Source organism: Pseudorca crassidens, chromosome 10 (assembly GCF_039906515.1).
Source record: "Pseudorca crassidens isolate mPseCra1 chromosome 10, mPseCra1.hap1, whole genome shotgun sequence".
In the NCBI taxonomy this organism is placed as follows: domain Eukaryota; kingdom Metazoa; phylum Chordata; class Mammalia; order Artiodactyla; family Delphinidae; genus Pseudorca; species Pseudorca crassidens.
In genome coordinates, this window is record NC_090305.1 from 11,750,502 (window position 1) to 11,769,894 (window position 19,393).

Here is a 19,393-nt window from a genome sequence, read left to right on the forward strand (position 1 = left end):
CCAGCCTTCTCCCCACAGCTCCATTAAGTATCTTCAGCGAAAGCCTGGGGTGGGGAAAAATGATACCATTAATAATTCTGGGATTAGTGTGTACATGTCAACACAGCAGCCAGTTGTTCAGGGATAAGAAGCTTTAGAGATTTAAAAAATCTGTCGTAAGGCACGCATAGACCTTTCAGCTAAGTTTGGCAGGGCTCTCTCCTTTCCTATTTAATATCATGACCTAAAATCTCTAAAGGAACCGAAGAGTGAATAGTGCAGCCGGCCCCGAAGTGTTTGCCTGCAGTGTATTTATCTTTAAATGGCTGCTTTGAAGGGGGTCCACATGGCTCCTGCCAGAGGCATAATTAGCATCGTTTGCCGAGAAGGGGGAGGGGTGTGTGCCCTGGGCGGCGTGCATCGATTCTAACCATCGCTGCATTTTCTGTCACCGGTCTCGTTATTCTTAATGAGTTCTGTCTTCTTCTCTTTGTCCTGACTGTGATTATTAGCAGGTTAAAAAAGCTTAACACAGCAGAGCAGTGGCAGGTTAAATGATTCTCTTATTTATATTTTTCTCTTTATGGGGCTCTGCAAACAAGGGGATTCCCAAGGGGCATCCCTGAAAATACACATCTACACATGGTTCCTTCTTCTGACCGTGGGTGTCACAGTCCAGTGTCACAGTTCGGAGGAAAGAGAGCTGTTTTGGAGGAGGAGCTCTTAGGAAAGACCCACGCTGTCAGCCGTGGCGAAGCAGTCCTTTCTGTTTTGGGACTGCTTGCCTTTTGTTTCGCAGGTCTTAGAGAATCTTCAGCGATCAGCCGTCATTCAATTGCTAATTAATTCAGCAAGCCTTTATTGAACATTTTTTATATGCCAGACACTAGAAAACAGATTAGCAAAATGAAAGCAGTATCCCTGTGGTAGGTGCCATAGACCAACTAGGCAATGCCAGGGTAGAGGGTGCGCGTGTGGGACAGGAAGGGACTCTGCCCAAGGCTCTCTGGGATGGAGCTGGCTTTGTAGAAGGAGAAAGTTCTGCAGGAGCCCCTCCCAAGGCCTGGGATGGTGTTGGGCTTGTTGTTTGGAGGGCCCCTCGTTAAAGCAGGGCAGTTAGACGTGTCCGATTCTGTGGGCCCTGAGCTGGATGTTCACCGACGTTCTTCAGCTGAGAGAGGAGACATAACACGTCCAGACCCTTATTGAGTAAGATGATCTCGGCTAGAGGAAGGGCTCTCTAGCCGGAGGCTGAATGATCCTAGTGGATCTTGGGCAGATGACTTAAACCACTCTAAGTCCAAGTGTCTTCTTTTGTAAAATAGGTGTGTAGTCGGCACACAGTTGCTGTGGAGTTAAAGTCATGGGTGTGAAGCAGGCCAGATGGTGCCTGATGTGGTGCCTGATGTGGTGACCATCCAGTGGACTTAACTTAGGTTTCCCAGTGAATTTAGGCAGACGAAGAGGGTATTGGAGGAGCCTTCTGTTTGCAACTGAAGAGGAATGATATAAAAGACCAGCTGAGGAGAATGCAGGTACCAGGAGAGACAGACCACCCATGGAACTCTCGCTAAAGGCATTCATTGGCTTTATTGGTAAGGAGCACATGTTTTGATAAGAGTACTGCCGTTGGGTATTGAGGAAGCCTGGGGTGATTTCGAGGTCACAGAATGAAAGGGGATTAACCTGCTATAAAGCAATTAAGTAATCCTCCAATTGCCAGGAACACTATGGCACTAGTAATGGACTTCCTTGAGCAAAATGGGAGTACTTTACATGGACTCTGGGGAGGAAGGCCTTCTTCACGGTGATGCACAGCTTTTCTTTGATGGATCCTTTGAGAGGTGTCGCATCTTAATTTTTGAGAGAGGAAACAGACAAAGTGGTGTTCTTGCCACCCTGAGGATTTCAGTGGCCACCCTCACTTTTCTCCAGATCAGACTGGCCTTATGTTCCTCATATGCTTGGTTTTCCAAGAGCCTGTATACTTGGCTTAGTTGTGCTGAGCAAGCAATTTACTTGCCAGGAGAGTTTATCGGGCTAGTTATGAAGAAATACGAAACCATCGTGTCATTAAGCGCCAAGGAGGGGAAGGATGGATCCCCTTTAATTGCTCTGTGACCTCGATCAGTCGTTAAGACTCCAAGACATTTTGCTCAGAGGGTTGGCCCCACTCCAGACTAGCTGGCCTCCGACCAGGCTTTGCCCTCCCTGCAGATAGAGCAGCTCCCTTCTCCCTGCCAGTGGCTGCTGGCGCGGAGTCAGTATCCTTCTCACAGTTGCCTGTGGCCTCCCCCTTAGTTTCTGGAGAGTCCCTTAGTATTTCTTGTCCTTTCTGAAATCCATTTAGAGAAGGTAGATGGAAGTAAGGAGAGTCCTGTTTTGTTTACAGAGCACCTTGCTGGCAGCTGACAGCACTAAAGTCATCAGGATCCGTGTCCCAAAGGCAAGGTGCCCCTTCTACCGTATTTACGTCTGATAGGATATGTGGACACTTTCGTGGTGGAGAGGGCACAGACTTAGGTGTTCTCTGGGTAGTCTCTGTGTGGCCTTGATGAAGTTAGTTTCTGACTTGTTTCCACTTCTGCTAGGTTGAGGGTGCTGTGTGGTGTGATCTGCACATTCAGTTGCTGGGAGGAGATCCAGAGACCTCATTGCATTTGACTGGATGTGTATGCGTTTGTGTACGTTTCAGGTCACAGGTGTAGACAGCCTCGTGGGAAAGACAGTAAGCAGATTATTCCAGCTTTTAATTAAATGATACTTTCTCCCATTGCTGTGGTCGGCTAGGTCGGCACGTGAGCCGACGTGTCAAGAGGGAAGGTGGTTCTCGTTGCCAAGTCCCTCATGTCAGGGCTCTTAGAACACATGCCCTGCCGTGCGGCATTTCCTAAACGTGCGGTCAGACTGGCACATCTGGGAGCACGTAACTGAAGAGGGGGACACTGAAGTGACCGTCATATCATCACTTCCTCCCTGTTCTTCTTGAAAAAAGGCTCTTATGGGCTGAAGGTTTCCAGCTCTCACAAGGCATTACTCTGCCCAAGTTCCAGAAATTCTAACTGTTGAGTTCATTTTGTGTTTCCATCCTATTTCTGTGCACCGCACTGCCCCCCTCCCCTTGTTGCCAGTTTGCTAACTTTCCCACTTAGTAAAGCAGAGAGGAAAGAAATTGCCTATGCTCTCACCTGTGGAAAGTGACAGCCTGCTTTTATAGTTTCGAGTTGTTTTTGTCACTGAAGCCATGTGTCAGCCTAATGCACTGAAGTGTGGGTGTTGACAGTGCTTTTGCATATGCTACCTCGTAGGCCTTTGGGGTCATCACAGATGTTATGTCTGAAGACATTAATCTCATTGTACAGACAAGTAAACTGAGGCTCCTGACAATGGGCACGTGACTACCAAGCTGAGGCTTCATCCTGGACTTCTGGATTCCATGTAGAGTCCTTTTCAATGATTGGCGTCCTGTTTTTGGATAACGTGTGTATTATAAGGAAGAGCAGTTCCAGGACGGGCTTCATCGCCCAGGCCCCTCCTTATCCCATAAGGAATTAGGGGCTCCCTTGGTGTTTGGCCTTTGGCTGGCGGGCTGTTTCCCAAGCCCTGCTAAATGTGCCCCTGGTGGTGCCAGAAATGACATTAGCTGCATGTTTAAAAATTTTATTGTAATATTAACTACATTTTTTTAGGGCATGTGATATTAATTTTCTACTGATATAATAGAATCCATTTAAATCATGAATATGAATCATTTTAAAGAAAATAGCAGGTGGATATGGCACATCATCTCAGGGCCTGTGGAAGTGGGTGAGGTTTGGGAAGTCTTGGTGTAAATTCTTCTTCCCTGGTAAATTGTAAAGCCCGACCTGGAAGAGACAGAGGTCATCATTCAGTGTGTTAACAGTCGTCGCAGTCTTTCAGGGCACTTGGTGTTTACGTGCGGGGTGCCTGAGTGTTCAGGGCGAGTTCGGATGTCTGGTCTGTGAGGGTTGCTGGTGCCTGGATCAGCGCCGGTACATACACAGCGGGATGAATGGACCAAGGCAGTTGTACCCACTTTCTCCCTTGACTCTCCAGTTTCGAAGGATGGAGCTCTCTCCTCTCCTCTCACTTGGGAAATCAGTAAATAACTATCCCTTTCTCCCCCTACCCAGGCCCTACCGGGTCACTTTGAAGTTCTGTATTTTAATTTAATATGATAGTAGGGGCTGATTGCTTTCATTGTTTGTGTATCCTGAAGATCAATTACAGACACGCCGAATGGGGGGAGGGGAACAGCCCAGAGGTTATTAGGTTAAGCTACAGAATTTGACTCCCCAGCTAATGCCAGCGGGCAAGGAATCCCTTTAGGGTCTTTGCAAAATAGAGCTGAGCTATGTTTAGCGTGTTAAGATAAAGAACTGGTCGGGGGAGGGAGGATAATGAGAACGAGGGCTTGTATGTGTACATGATTCATGGAGAAGAATCCAATTTTATAGAAACCACAGCCCAAATTAGAGAAGGCAAGCTTTTGGAGTAAAATGATTTCTGTTGTGGTTGTAACATACCACAGTTTGATTTTTGTCCAGATGAAAACATTTGGTTTTCACTTCAGTAAATATTGTGGAGACATTGCCAGCTAATTCTGAAAAGTAATGAAATACGGCTTTGGCAAAGCGCAGATGCATTCTGCACTCCCGATTCCACCGACTGATCCAAGTTCAGATTTTTTTTTCACGTTTGCTAATGTGCTTGAATAATCAGGAGAGAAAAATCTGCCTGCGATTTTAATAGAAAACTGTACATACTAAATACACACGTATAACTACCCGCCCCCTCATACCCTGTGCAATCCTTAACGCTCTTAAAACACTAAAAGCATTTACTTTTCATTGATTCCTCCTTTAAAACGACAGAGCTTGTAAAGGAGCGAGATGGTGTGATTTTGTGTGCTCAGCAGCCCGTCTGACTTGCACGATTGGGGCTTACACCTCTGATGGGGAGAGCCCACCTGAGGACACCAGGTGTGGGGGCTGCAGAGCCCTTCCTTTCTCAGACCCCTTGTTTTCACCTCCTTCGCCTGTGTTTTGCAGCAGAGCCCTGCTGTAGAAAGGGAAGGTTATTTTCGTCCCCGTAGATCCATGCCCGTTTTTCTGAATGCTGAACCCACAATGAGCTTTTCAAAAGTTTGCCTCATCTGACATTTGGAGGGAAGACGTTTCCCTAATAAATTTTCTAGAGAGGAAGCTTACCTCTTACGTGCGAGAATCTATAAGGTGCCAACTATTCTTAACGAAAAATTCTAAAAACACGTATAGTCTTCTGTTTTCAGATACGAAATGTTAATTTAACTTTCTGTTCACACGGCCTCAATTTGATTATCTGATATTCCTGTTCACCCATTTTATACTGAAGAATGTGGGATAATTTACACCAGTGATGAACAGCACAGACTTCTGGTTGATTTTAGGGCTTCAAAATATCCTTTCCTTCATCTTTTTCTTTTTTTGTGTGTGTCTAGCAGATTCCTCCTCCTCTAAACTTATTTGTGAATTAGATAATTGAGCTTGTAGCCAGGCTAAGAAGAAATAAATATGCCCTATGTGAAGGTCTTGACTAGTTTGGCTTCTCAGATGCTTTTGGTTTTCTTTTATGTGTTTGAGGTTCTTCTTTGGCTTTTCTGTAGGTATTACCAGACAACAGTCAGTGTTTCTCCGTCACCTTGATTATGAAATGTGAGGTGATCTTACTGGTTTTGTGTCAATAAGAAAGAAAGAAGCTGTTTTTGCTGCCTTTCCCTTCGTGCCGTGCTTTCTCCTGATCTGGAATGTTGGCTTGGCCTCTCCGTGGCTTTGCAGATGGACACGTCAGCGGGATCTTAGAGGGATTTCCAGTAGCTACATGGTGACAGAGCTTTGGAATATGCAGCATTGTACTCTGTTGGATTTAGTCTTTTCTCCTTGCTTCAGTTTGACTACAAGGTTAATGAGAGGTACAGGTATGCAGGTCCCCAGTAAAATTCTGGAGGTCTGGTTTTTCTGGGGGAGAAGGCTGTAGTTGATGAGGCCACTACTGCGGGGCAGGTTATAGATTGGCAGTGGCTTCTTGAACAAAGCCTGGAGAATAGTAAGGCCATACCCAGGCTTGGGGAGAGTGCTGTCCATGATGAGTGGCACCTGCGGAGGGGAGAACTGGCACAAGCCTAATATTTGAACCAAGGGCATCTTGCCTCTGTTAGTAATTAACTGACCTCTCCGCCTGAGGATCCTTATTGTTGAGCATCGGTCCTTTTCCTCCACTTCTCCCCTCTCCCTTCTTTGTACGAGCCTCTCCATTCCCCATCTGGCTTGAGAATCTTCATGGCCTTTTATTTTGTTGATGCTTGATCTTCAGGTCCAGACCAACATGTCAGTCATCTGATGAGAACCCAAGTCACCTTTCAGGGTGAAAGCATTCTGCTTTTATCCCCTGTGCCTCCATCCTTAGAGAAATTGTGTCCTTTCCCACTTCTGACTGCAGAGCCAGTCCCGTCAGAAAGATTTTGTATTATTATAAGTTTTGGTTTGAGAGTGAGTCCCTCAGGAAACACACACTTCTACCTCCCCTTTTACTAGTCTTCTGTTTTCTGTTTCACTTTTCTCTTAGCCTCTGTCTTTTAGAATATGTAACAGGTTCCATCACTTTGTTTATATTTGCTGAGAAGCTGTTTAAAGAAATGGATTCATGGGACTTCCCTGGTGGTCCAGTGGTAAGGAATCAGCCTTACAGTGCAGGGGACTCTGGTTCGATCCTTGGTCGGGGAACTAACATCCCACATGCCGCGGGGCAGCTAAGCCCGCGGGCCACAACTCCTGAGCTCACAAGCCTCAACTAGAGCCCGCAGTGCCACAAACTACAGAGGCCATGCGATCTGGAACCCATGCGCCACAGCTAGAGAGAAGCCCGCGCGCCGCAACAAAAGATCCCACATGCCTCAACGAAGATCCTGTGTGCCGCAGCTAAGACCCAGCGCAGCCAAAAATAAATAAGTAATAAATAAATCTATATTAAAAAATGGATTCATAAGATTGGTTGTTTTCTGCTTTTGTTGAAGAAATTACCCCATATGCTGTCTTTAAGATGTTAATGAAACTTGGATTCTGAACTGAGCTCCTAACATCCCCTCCATTTTAGTTCTTTGGAACATAAATTTAATGTTGACCCCATTCTCAGAATCTTGAATGTAAGGAATGTGATGCTTTATACATTGGGTTTGAGTTTCAAAAACTCCTCAACAGATTCTGTAGGTGGCAGTTAATTATTTCTCATGTGTTTCATGTAGATTTTACCTGATTCTGTTTGAAACATAGATTTACTTTCCCCCTTTTGAAGTTACTCCCAAATGGCCTCTGTTGCAGTTTATTGCCTTTTCTCCTGAGGTGGGGGGGGGGGGGGGCGGGAAAGAGGAAGGTGAAGCGGGTAATGGCTTACTTCCTGGAATTATAGCCTTTAATCCTGCTTCCCTCCGACAGAGGGCAGAATGGGCTGTGGAAGTTACTGCAGGGTCTACAGGAAAACCTGCTCTTCACAGTACTAACCCATTTTCTGATTTCAGCCGCTGGTCAGTGCATCCATGATAGTGTGTAGGAAGGTTCTTCTTTAAAGGAAGTTAGATGTGGATATTTTGATCTCGAAGGAACTTGAAGAGTTTATTTAACCTTCTCATTCTACTGAAGAGGGAAATGTAATGGCTGAGCCTGTAACTTCCGGGTGTTGAGTTCCCCAGCTCTGTCTGTCTGGCAGCATGTAGTGTGTTACCTTGTGTCATGTTACATGCTAGAATGAGTTGGAGTTTATGGTAAATTTCGTTTTCTTTCTTTTTTTTCTTCTCTCTCTCTCTTTTTTTTTTACTCAGAACCTCTTTTGAGTGCTGAAATAAGGTTTCTCCTGCTTTTTCTTAAGTACTTAAAAAGTTATATTTAGGAAAGGATCTAACGGTAGGGGTATATTTGGCTGTGGAGGTACTTATGTATATCTGTGTGGATGGTAAGTTCCAACTGAAAACTTTGAAGAAGGAAGCTAATAAGGGTGGTGTCTCCTCTTTCTCTATTCAGTCTTGTACCAATTGTAAAACCACTTAGTACACGGGTAAATATACTGTTCCAGTGGAAATACGGCCAGATATCTCCTCCTTCTTCTTTTTTTTTGAAAAACTTCATCTCTGACTTCTATTTGATTAGACGATTTTCCCCAAAGCCTGTGTCAGACCTTCCTTCTGTTGAGAGCCTGCTTCTAATTGGAAGTGATCAAAGGGGAGAAAACAAAGGAAATGGCTTTTGTCAGAGTGTATCCAATTCTGTTATCCACAGAATTTTTGTCACATACATCCCTTTGGAGTTTCATTTCCGTTCAGTGGTGTGACCCACATAACTTGTAGGGTTTTGAGTATTGGTAGGTCATTGATGACAACAAGAGGAAGGGAGTGTCTTTGCCTTTGTGTTTCTGGGAGCTGGCCGGTTTGGGTTTCCCACTTCAGTGCCGTGATACCACTCAGTCATGTCCGTCTCCTTGTGAGAACATGCAGTCCCGCAGTTGGACAGGAATGGTTTAAACCATTGTGGTTGAAGTCTGAGATCCCTATTTGGGAAGGAGAGCAAATTTGGTTACTTGAATCTTGACCGGTGTTCCTGGAGTGTTAGTTCATTCACAGGAAACTTGGTTACTTGAATCTTGACCGGTGTTCCTGGAGTGTTAGCTCATTCACAGGAAACTGTCGAGAAGAAATTAGCTTCACATTTATTAGTTCTTCCGTTACTTGATAGTAGCTCTCCTCAAGATACCTAATGGGAAAGAAGATTTGATGTGGGGCCAGAAATTAACTCAGGGGCTTAAAAAAATTTTGATCAGTTAATCAATTAACTTGAGGGATTTTTAACAGCCTTCGGTCCCAAACAGTTTACCAATTAATTGACAGATCTCCTTCTGAAAATTCATGATTTGATAAAGAACTGTATTGTGCTTCTTTGTAATATTGAGCTTATTTTCTGGTGTTTTTGTTCTGTCTTATGTTCAGAAACAAAACCATTTGGGGATAAGGAGGTTAAGGTGTGAAAGGAGTAAGGGATGTGTATGAAGAGGGTTTTTTATTTTTTTAAACCAGCCTTTCAGTTAGTGTTATGCAGGAATTTATTTTAATAATTTTACATGCTGTTAACCTGATCATCATATCACAGTAGCTTCCACATATATTGTGGTTTTTGGGAACCCATCCCTGTCATTCACCCCATATGAATAGGAGATAGTTTCCTTCTATAAGGAAATGTCATATTTTGTTTTCACTACTTGCTTCTGATTGTCTCTTCCTTCATTTTAAATTCGTTAGCTCAGATTTATACTTTTTAAGTCTAGAAAGTTAAAGACACAACCCAGAATAGTCTCTTGTCCTTGACGCCGTGGGTAGATTTTTAAAAATAAATTTTATTAATTTTTCTTGCTCAGTTCAGTCCTTGGTGGTTTTTCCCTTCCCTTCTTAGGAACTATTCAAATGAGATTTTTAAAATTTTCCTTTGTCATGTTTGGTGAATGGCATCATCCCCCAGCTGGGGGATTTTGCTTGAAATCTGTTAAAAGGACACAGATGGAGTTATATTTCCCGGGGCATGTTTGAAAAATAAATTAAAAATGGCAGTAGAGATAAATAGCTTTGTTTATCTGCTCAGTCATGAGGATTTCAGTTTGTAACGTAACGAATGGCTCCATGTGAAGTGCGCCTCTGGAAGGGGTGAGGATCCAGGCCTGTGTTTATGCACCTTCTTTTAAACCCACTAGGTTCTCCTGCGCTGCCCAACAGCATGGTATATTTCGGAAGCTCTCAGGACGAGGAGGACGTCGAGGAGGAAGATGATGAGACAGAAGACGTCAAAACAGCCACCAACAATGCTTCATCTTCATGCCAGTCGACCCCCAGGAAAGGAAAAGCCCACAAGCATGTTCACAATGGACATGGTAGGCCCGCTGTTGAATTTGGGTTAAAAAAGCTAAAATCCAAAGCTTTGGGTGAAACGTAGAATCGATCCTATGTTGAGAAGATGAAGGCTGCGGAGCTGGTGGCGAAGCTAGTTTTGGATGCTTCTTTAAGTACCAGGCACTTAGCAGTCATTGGTGTAACACAGTCCAATCAAGTGTGTCCTAGACAAATAAATTGTTAAGATGAGGATACATATTCTTACGTTTGCGGAGCTGATGATAAATTCCATAAGAGCGGCAGACGTAGGAACTGGAAGAGGAAGACGTCACATCTAAACAGAGATGGTCAAGATGATTTTGTGAAGACGCTATTGTGATCAACTTACTGTTGTGATTTTAGCAGGCAGAGATAGTGAAGAAAGGAAAGTGTTACCCAGTATGTGAAATCAAGTACATGCATATGTATTGTGAACTAGACTGATTTTTCCGCCCTTGACTGTTAACATTGTGGGGGAGGACACGTAGCCCACAAAACAGGAAAAAAAGCATTGAATGTGAGAGAGAGAAAAGTATAAATAAGTTGGCGTGGAAAGTGCTCAGTGGTTTTTCAACAGGGAGGTGACTTAATTGGAGTTACATTCTGAAAAGATTAAGTTGGCATCAATTAAGAGGATTTCATAAAGGGAAATGATTTAAAGAAGAGGAAACACATTGACAGGCTGTAATTGTAGGTAATTACCTGGCCAAAGGTAACGAGGGACTAAAAGGTGATCATGGCAATGTAACTCGGAGGATATAAGTACAAAAATGTGTGGGTAGATAAAGAAATACTGCAGGGAGTAGGATTGAGAGAACTTGACGAGTAATTGGATTAACATGGGGTGGGGGGAAGGAAGTAAGAAAAGACGAAAGAAAAGGAGAGTGGAGCAAAGAGCATAAGGTTGGGAGAGGTGATGGCTGTTTTCTGTGAGTTCTTAACCAGATTCTTTGCTCGAGATCATACTTCCATTGGGACTCACAGAGACCCTAGAAGGTCGAGCGTCCCCGTCTACAAATGGCAGAAAACCAGTGCTGCCAGTAAGTGATTGAGGCAGAGGAAAGCTTCTCATTTTTCTTCCTCCACGGCTGTGCACCGAACTACTCCTTGTCTTTCTGGATCCAATGGGAAGTAGAGATGCAGGGCCAGCATCGCTTAGATGTGTCAGGAATCTGTCTCGCCTGCACCACTGTTGGGCATTTTTGCCTTGTCAGCTGAGTGATTATTCATCTGTCCTGCTTCCTGCTTGCTTAGGGCTGTGTTTAGGGGGCGCAGAGACATGACAAAATGTGAGTTCAGAACCTGACGTTTGTCGGGGAGATGAGGTTAATAATCTCAGTGCGTAACTCAGTATTTCTCAGCCTCCGCCTCTTCATCTGTAAGGTAGGGATTAAGTGAAGTGTTTGTGTAGCCTCTGTTAGCTGTGTGTGTAGACATGTTCATAGTTAAGGGGTGGCTTCTCTAATTTCCTATTAGTGGGTGGTCTTTCAGAAATCCCCTTCGTGAGAGGGTGGATCGAGGGCTGTTTTCCATGAATGACAGTAAAAATATGAGCGTTTTCAGGATGGGTTCATCTACGTTTTCTCTTTTGATTCCATCTACTTACTCTACAGCAGAGTCATGGGGAGGTGGTCAGGGCAGGAGGTGTTTCTTGCTTTACAGTTGAAGAAATGGAAGGTCTGATGTCTTGCACCCGTCACCCAAAGTGGCAGATTGCAGTCAAGATTTTTGAAATGCCCCCCGCGCTAGACACTACCCTATTGTAAGGGCGAGCATGTGAACAGGTGTGCTTTGCGATGGGTCCAGCCTGTGCTGTGATGGTGGAGCTACCACTCTCATCTGGTCGACAGCAGCAAAGAGCCAGTGCCACAGGCCATGGCCTGGGAGACACAGCTCTGCGTGGGTCTCCAGTTGTGCTGTTGCCACATGGCTTTCATGTCTTTGGAGGTTTCATGGCTTTAAGAACCCAAAGGATGGCAGTGCTTGCTTCTCTGCGAGGCCAGTGGAAGGACTGGGCTGAAGCCAGCTCGGAAATGCACAGGCCGTCAGGAAAGCTTCCCCAGTTTTGAGTGACCCAGAGGACGATGAGAGCTTTGTTGAAAGAGAAGAGAAGTCGGCTTCGGAGGAGGCCAGGTTCTGCCTCAGATTCGGTATTTCAGAAAAACACTGAGTTCTCAACACCTAGTTAGCCGAGCTTACTTACCTGCCCTGTTCTGCATCCTCTGTGACGTGAAGAAGGCCGATGACAAGGAAGCAAACTGCCACCAGCAGGTTATTAAAGCAAGAGTTAGTGACACTGGGGAGTAAGGCCCCCCGGCAGGAGGGCGTAAGGAGATTCCTGAAGGTACTGTCCTCAGCAGCAGAGATTAGAGGGCCATCACCCAAAAGTGGTAAAACGAAAATGTAATAATCTTTGAAAACTGAACATTTAGCTGTGGAATAGTGTTCCTTTCCCAGCCATTTCTAGATAATTGAAATTACACTGTAACACCAAATTGCATAACACACACCTTTGTCCCGCACCCCCCCCCCCCCCCCCGTTCTGTTCCCATAAAGGTCTTTATCAGCATCAACTAGTCATCAGGAGCTTTGTTTCCTGCCCCTTTTAAGGCTTAATTAGCTGTGCCTTGCTGGGTAGGCATTTAGTTTCTCTGATTGTTAATTTCCTCTTCTGTGAAACAAGCAGGATAGTGTAGATGGCCATTCATTTGTTCCTTCCTTCACTTATATCCCGGAATGAAGAGATAGTTACTGCGTGTGTCTCGGGTACAGGAATCGTTACCATTGAGATCTGTTATGCTGGATGGTGGGCATTGCTGCGTGTTAAAGGGAAGGGCTTTTCCAGGATGACCTGATTAGCTGGGTGAAGATCCCTAACTAAAATTTTATTCCTGGAATCCATTTTTTTCCTCCCTGAGACATTAGTACCATTTTCAGATTAAAAACATTTATATCCCACCCTGATTTCATCTCCTTCTCATTCCCATCTATACTATATCTTCTTGTCCCTATTATGACCCACAGGAAACTTGGTACCCTGTTGTCTCCCGCAGAGTATGAGTTGCAGAATGGCAGCAGTGAACCCCAGGACTCTAGTGGTTTTCACAAGAATCCTCCAAGCAGTCAGGCTGGGATCCCTGAGAACTCTGTTTCCGTGATCAACAAACACAGATCAAACAGTGGCAGAATTCCCGTGGCAGCTTGCACTTGTCTTTCCTGCTTTGTTTTTACTGAGACCCTTTTCTTTGTAAATACAGAGCAGAATTTCTTGAAATTCCTTGTAATGGGATTTCATCTCGGGTACCTATCAGTTATAAAAGTGGATAATTGTTTAAACGTGACATCTGTCAACAGAAGGAAACAGATATTCCTAAAGAGGGTTCACTTGTAATAGAACGTTCTCTGCGGGAGGACAGAAGGTGTTTACCTGGTCTGTTGGCATGGCATTGGGCCAGGGCTTTATCGGTAAAGAAAGCAGATAGATGGTCGCTGATTATGTATATGAGGAAACTGCTTGGGCTCACCCAGGACCAGCCCTGACTGACTTTGTTTCTTCTGTCTGGGGTTCAGAGGGGGCCTCCTTCAGGTTCAGAAAACTGCACTTCTGCAGTTCAGGTTCAGAGAGCACCTGCAGAGCCCCAAGCTCGATCAGATTTGCAACGCGCTGACGACTGCTTGCTTCCCAGTGAGCCTGAGCCATGAGGCCGACCACTTGGGCTTGCCACTCCCCAGGATGGATGAGAGGGCCCTGTGGTGTGACACCTGTGCCACGGGGAGGCCGGGGATGCTCTTGTCCTCCTTCATGTGGCCCTCCCACGCCTCGGCCCCCTCTCCCTGATTTTAGAGGGCACTTGGTGAACATGAGTTAAGAATCATTCTGGAGAGTAAAGTAAGTTCTCTGACTGCATGGGAAGAAAAGGCGGGGTACAGTTCGTGAATGAGATGAGGGCGTTCCTTTTCCCAGCCCTTGCCTTAGTTTTTGATTGACGGATTGATTGATACTTGCCTCAGTTTTTAACTCCCTCATTTTCCAAAAAGTAAAATCTACAGACAGATCATCTCCGTTTCCTTCTGATTTTGGACTCGGGGGAACAGTGTACCAAGTGTGAAAATAGATTTTCTAACAGGGAAAACCTGGATGAGGCCATAGTCACCACGTGGTCAAGCAGGTCCTCAGAATTGCGGAGTTTTTCCATGTGAGAGAGTGGAGAAGCAAGCTGCCTTTGGGCTCTTCTCCCTGACACAGGATTTCTCTGGTCCAGCGGTGCTTGCCCCCGCTTCGTATGCTGGAGATGCCGAGGAGTGTCGGGAAATGCAGCAGCATCTGCACCTCCCCCGGGCGCAGCACCCTCACTGAAATGTGGGGAAATAAATGCACAGAAAACAAAATGGGGAAAACTAACTCTTTATTACGGGGTAGCTTTGGCCCCAAACCCTGATTTGGCGGCAGGTCCAGAGTTTTATTTAGGCTGTGTTGGTTTGAAGAAACGAGAACCCAAGCTGCCGATGGTGTCCTGCTTTATCTCGTTTCTCCCCTAAACTTGAACCCCAGTGAAGTAGCAGGTTCCCTACAGAGCAGGAGTGGAGCTAGTGGGAGCTGATGCCAGGAGAGAATGCTCGCTCCCCCTGCCCTCCCCGTAGGTGTCTAATGGGGCCTGGCTGGGGCAGTGCTCAACTTCCCAGGGATAGGAGCCCTGACCCCAGTAGTCCCCTGGCAGAGCCTGGTGACCCCAGGCACATGTTTAGTTGCGCAAACATTGCAGAGGACTCAGATGTTCTCATTTATAACCCACTGCGCATCCTAAGGGAAATGGATGTGTTTATTAAAATGCATAATCTGAAATGACAAGGATGGCATCACACGTGCTTTTGACCTTGCCTCAACACTCAAGGGTTACGGTAACAGTGCCTCCAGCAGCTTCCATTTCGATGGCTCTTCAGAGTTTCCAGAATGTGCTTCAGTATACAGAACCTCAAATGATCCTAACAGTAGAGCCCTTAGCTAATCTCTGTATTTGGCCATCAAACAACACAATCAAAACGTGGCTCTTGTATTTGTGTTACAAGTTGATATTTGAAGTGGCTCGGTTTTTGAGAAGTTCTCATCATTGGTAATTGTTTTTCAGCAGGGTAAGTGAGGTAGGGTAGAGGAATTAATGCTTTTGTCTGGAATGATGCTGGCTTTGGTTTTTCCTAGGTGGTGAGGCATTCCTTAGCCTTTGCACAGGAGAACTCAGTGAGGGTGGGTTGTTCCCATCAGCCCCACGTTGTATATTCTCCACATGCTTGTTTTGCACTTAATGAAAAGTGGAAGGAATAGCAGAGACCACTGTTTCTTTGTGTGCTCCTCTGTTTCTGAAGAAGGACATTTCTCACAAGTCTTTTTTTTTTTTTTCCCACAAGTGTTTTTTTTTTTTTTTTTTTGCTGTACGCGGGCCTCTCACTGTTGTGGCCTCTCCCATTGCGGAGCACAGGCTCCGGACGCGCAGGCTCAGCGGCCATGGCTCACGGGCCCAGCGGCTCCGCATGTGGGATCTTCCCGTACCAGGGCACGAACCCTTGTCCCCTGCATCTGCAGGCGGACTCTCAACCACTGCGCCACCAGAGAAGCCCCCCACAAGTGTTTTTTAAACAACATGTTATCGGACTCCCAGCTGGAATAATTTCATTGCTTTTGGATTGACATGGTGGTGGTGGGGGAGTTGTGTTAAGGGCCGAAAAGCGGTTGCTTGGGTGACTTCACCCCATTTCTGTCCTGTGATTGCCTTTGAGGTGCATTCAACAGCCCTTCTGTCTGGGCGGTGGAGGGGTGGGTTGTGTGGGCAGAGCCAGGGTCCCCCCATGTGCCACGGGGAGATGCTCTCCAGCTGAGGAATGCTTTTTTCTTTTACCTTCCACCCCTCTTCCATTTGGGGCCACTTGACCTAGTGGTTGAGATCAGGACACTGATGCTTGTCTGACCGTATGTGGTTGCAACTTTGGGCAGTTTTAGTTTTCTTATCTTTAAAGAGGTAGTAGGAGTGCTTTTTCATAGGTTTTTATTTTATTTTTAATTAATCAATTAATTAGTGGCCACGTTGGGTCTTCGTTGCTGTGCGCGGGCGTTCTCTAGTTGTGGCGAGCGGGGGCTACTCTTCATTGCGGTGGCTTCTCGTTACGGAGCACGGGCTCTAGGCACGCAGGCTTCAGTTGTTGTAGCACACGGGCTCTAGATCTCGAGCTCAGTAGTTGTGGCTCGCGGGCTCTAGATCTCAGGCTCAGTAGTTGTGGCGAACGGGCTTAGTCGCTCCATGGCATGTGGGATCTTCCCGGACCAGGGCTCAAAGCCGTGCCCCCAGCATTGGCAGGCGGATTCTTAACCACTGCACCACCAGCGAAGTCCTTTCATAGGTTTTTGTGACTGGCAAGTGAGTCAATATAGGTTTTATTCCGATGTGGTAGAGAACACTGTATTGGCTGTTAACTCCACGTGTGAGTGAGAAGATCTTGAAGCCTAGAACAACCTTGCAGTTGATAAGAGAATCCTGGAAAGTCAGTACATTTCAAATACCTGCACGCAGTGAGGGCTGCCCGAGGGGGCTGCTGTTAGCACTGTGACGTTACTGACCGCATCTGAGGGAGTTGCTCCGAGTGTGGTGGATGGTCGCCGGTGACACCCGTCCACCAGTATGACCAGCCCGTCCCTGTTTCTTTTCATCTTGCTGAAGCGTTTGCTCTCTCGGTCCACGCGGGACCTTGGGGATATACACACACATCTAGGACTGCTCTGGCCCCTGGTAGTTTGGTGTGCGGACGGACATCAGGGTTCAGGAGTGGGTAGGGATGGCGTTTCATTTGGGGGTGATGAAAACATCTTAAACTTGTATTTTTGTGGTGATGGTTGCACAACTCTGTGAATATGCCAGAATCCACTGGATGGTCTGCCTTGAATGAGTGGATCACGTGCTATGTGAATAATAGCTTACTGAAGAGAACACAAGTCTGTTAGTAATGAGTGAGTGACAGAGGCACTCAGCACAGCGCCTGGTGCTTGACTGAGTTCTCAGAAAGGGGGTGCTGGCTACTGTCCTGTTGCTGGCCTCAGGCCCCATGACTCTTCTAAAGAACTGTGATACTCTGCAGTTCTGAAGCAATGAACGATTTTCAGAATCTTCAAACAATTTTGTTGTCCATACTTGCCTGGGATACGTTTATATCATACATATTATAAATTGAATCGCTGAGCTGTTTACCCAACTGCTCAGTGTTTAGTATTTCCAGCTAAATTCATCTGGCTTGTCTTAAGGGGACATTTTAGTCACTTGGGAAGTTGTGCTGTTCCCAGAGACTATACAGTGTGAGTATAGGATTTCCAAAAGTCATTCCTTTCCTGGCTGGGGGGGTTGGTGTGGTACCATAGCAGATCTACAGAATTTATTTGGAGAACCTTGAAAACAGTCCTTATTACAATGCAGATATTTCTGTATTTGGTTTTCTGTACTAATATTTTTATTCTGCAAATAACCAATTCTTCTGTAACTTGTAGAGTGACTGTGTACATGGAGTGCCTTCCAGTTTAACTCTTGTGCACACAGTCAAGGTGTCTCTCTCCCCCAGTTTGTTGTGAATAGTCAGAGCTTCCTTGTTCAGATCCGAAGGTGGGCTGGAGTCTTGCCATTCACTTCGGAAGTGGTTGGCCTTTTAGAATTCATATCCTTGATCGCAGGACTTTATGAAACCCTGAGCTACAAAATCAGTTCATTCATTTGCTCTTTCAGAGTTGACGCTTGTCCCCCTCTGAGTATAACCCATAGTTCTCTGCTCTGTCTTATTTCTGGAGGGTGAGAAAGTATGAGATTCCTCTTGGACCACTGCCCACCCTCCCAACAGGCCCTCAGCCCAGGCAGTCAGTCCTCTGTCCCTGCCATGGCATGTTGGAGAATGCAAGAGCCACGGAGCCACCTGAATCGCAGACAGGCAGGGCGTCAGGCACCATCTGGCCATCCGTCTTGTCCTTTCCTTGACTCCTTTGGGGGCCAAGGGGGCCAAGAAACCATTTTTCAATGACAGAAGCCATTCATTTGGATTGATGGTCTTTCTGATGCCCTGACCTTTGTATTCTCATAAAGGCCATGTGCCATTTTCACACTTTGGTGTCTGCAGTTATTAGGATCCTATGTAAGAAACGTGTTTAATTGGCAAATCTGTCTAACTCTGTCAGGTACGTTACATCAGTATCCATCATGTATTCACATTTCTAGATCTTGGAACCCTGGTAATAACCAAGTTTTTTGATAGGAAAAACATTGTATGACCTACAGAGTCAGGTTCTTACAAAGAGAAGAAAATCCAATTTGCTTTAAAACTTCTTTTCAAGAGATTTGTTTCCTGTTACACACGTAACCGAAGTGATAAGATTTCACTGAGTGGAAATCCCAGAGGGCTTTCGCAAATTCCGTGTAAACCAGTAGAACTTGCTTGTGATACTGGCGCAGGGTGCTTGGAGGCCTCTGTAGGTTTCAGCCCTTGCTGGGCTCCCAGCGTGAGTGAGATCCTCATGGGGCTTATGCTGACCTACAAGTCCTGGCTTTCTCTACCTTGACACGTGATTGCTGGAGCTAAGTCAGTGGAGCCGTTTTTACCCAGGGCAAACTGGGTTACAGCACTCAACACAGGCGGCATTAAAACCCTTCTGAACTGTTGGCACAGGTTGGCAGACACATTCCATTGTTTTCAGACAATAGTGACTCAAAGTTGAACTGGCTCCAGGGAGCAAGTGCGGCTTTTGTACAGTAACAAGGATTCCGTGCCAGCCGATTGATGGAGTCTGTCTTCCCCGAGTCAGGACGCCTTGTAATGACACGAAGCTTACATTTAAATATTTGGCTGCAGATCAGAAACGTGGCGTGCTTCTCTTTGCCTTTCCGTAGCACAGTCTTCTCTATTTACAGCGATTCTTTTTTTGTCCCTTCGATTTGTTTTGGGGGTGGGACGGGTCTTATTTTAGGTAATTTGGGGGTTAGTCCCACGTTCAGCTTCCTGCTTCTTCTTTCCTCCTGTGCATCGTGTGTCTGCTGGCAGACCTTCCGGCCCAGCTTTCGGTAATGGCTCTTGTATTTCTCCTTCAAGGTGAAGGTTAGATGTGCTGGGTCATCTCAGGATATCATAGGACTTTTGCCAGATGCCAAGAAAGGAGTCCTCTTTCCTGCTCACCTAATAAAAGGCTTGCTGTCATTCAGATGAGGTGCCTTTGGCAGCACAAATAATTAGCACGATTGGGGCGCCCGGCTCTGGCAGGGGAAGGGGGCAGGTAGAAGTGCCGCTGCTGACCTGTGCGCTCTGTTGAGAGGGAGTGACTGTTTGCACATGTGGGTCTTTGCTGTTACAGCAGGCGCTTTTAAGAAGATCCAACTTGCTTATATTTGCACAGCTCCTTTCTCTGAAGAACGGATAGCATTTTACATACTTTATTTT

General features: G+C 45.9%; 1 protein-coding gene across 7 annotated transcripts in view; it reads left to right on the forward strand.

Moving 5' to 3' along the window:
• JARID2 (jumonji and AT-rich interaction domain containing 2) overlaps positions 1 to 19,393 on the forward strand; it is a 242,748-nt gene that overhangs the window by 184,672 nt on the left and 38,683 nt on the right. For all 7 annotated transcript variants that reach the window (XR_010946674.1, XM_067752042.1, XM_067752044.1 and 4 more), the window contains one exon: positions 9,766 to 9,942. Coding sequence is in view for 6 of the 7 variants with exons in the window: in XM_067752042.1 (XP_067608143.1) it covers positions 9,766 to 9,942 (177 nt within the window). In the remaining variant the exon portion in view is untranslated. The remainder of the gene's footprint in view (positions 1 to 9,765; positions 9,943 to 19,393) is intronic.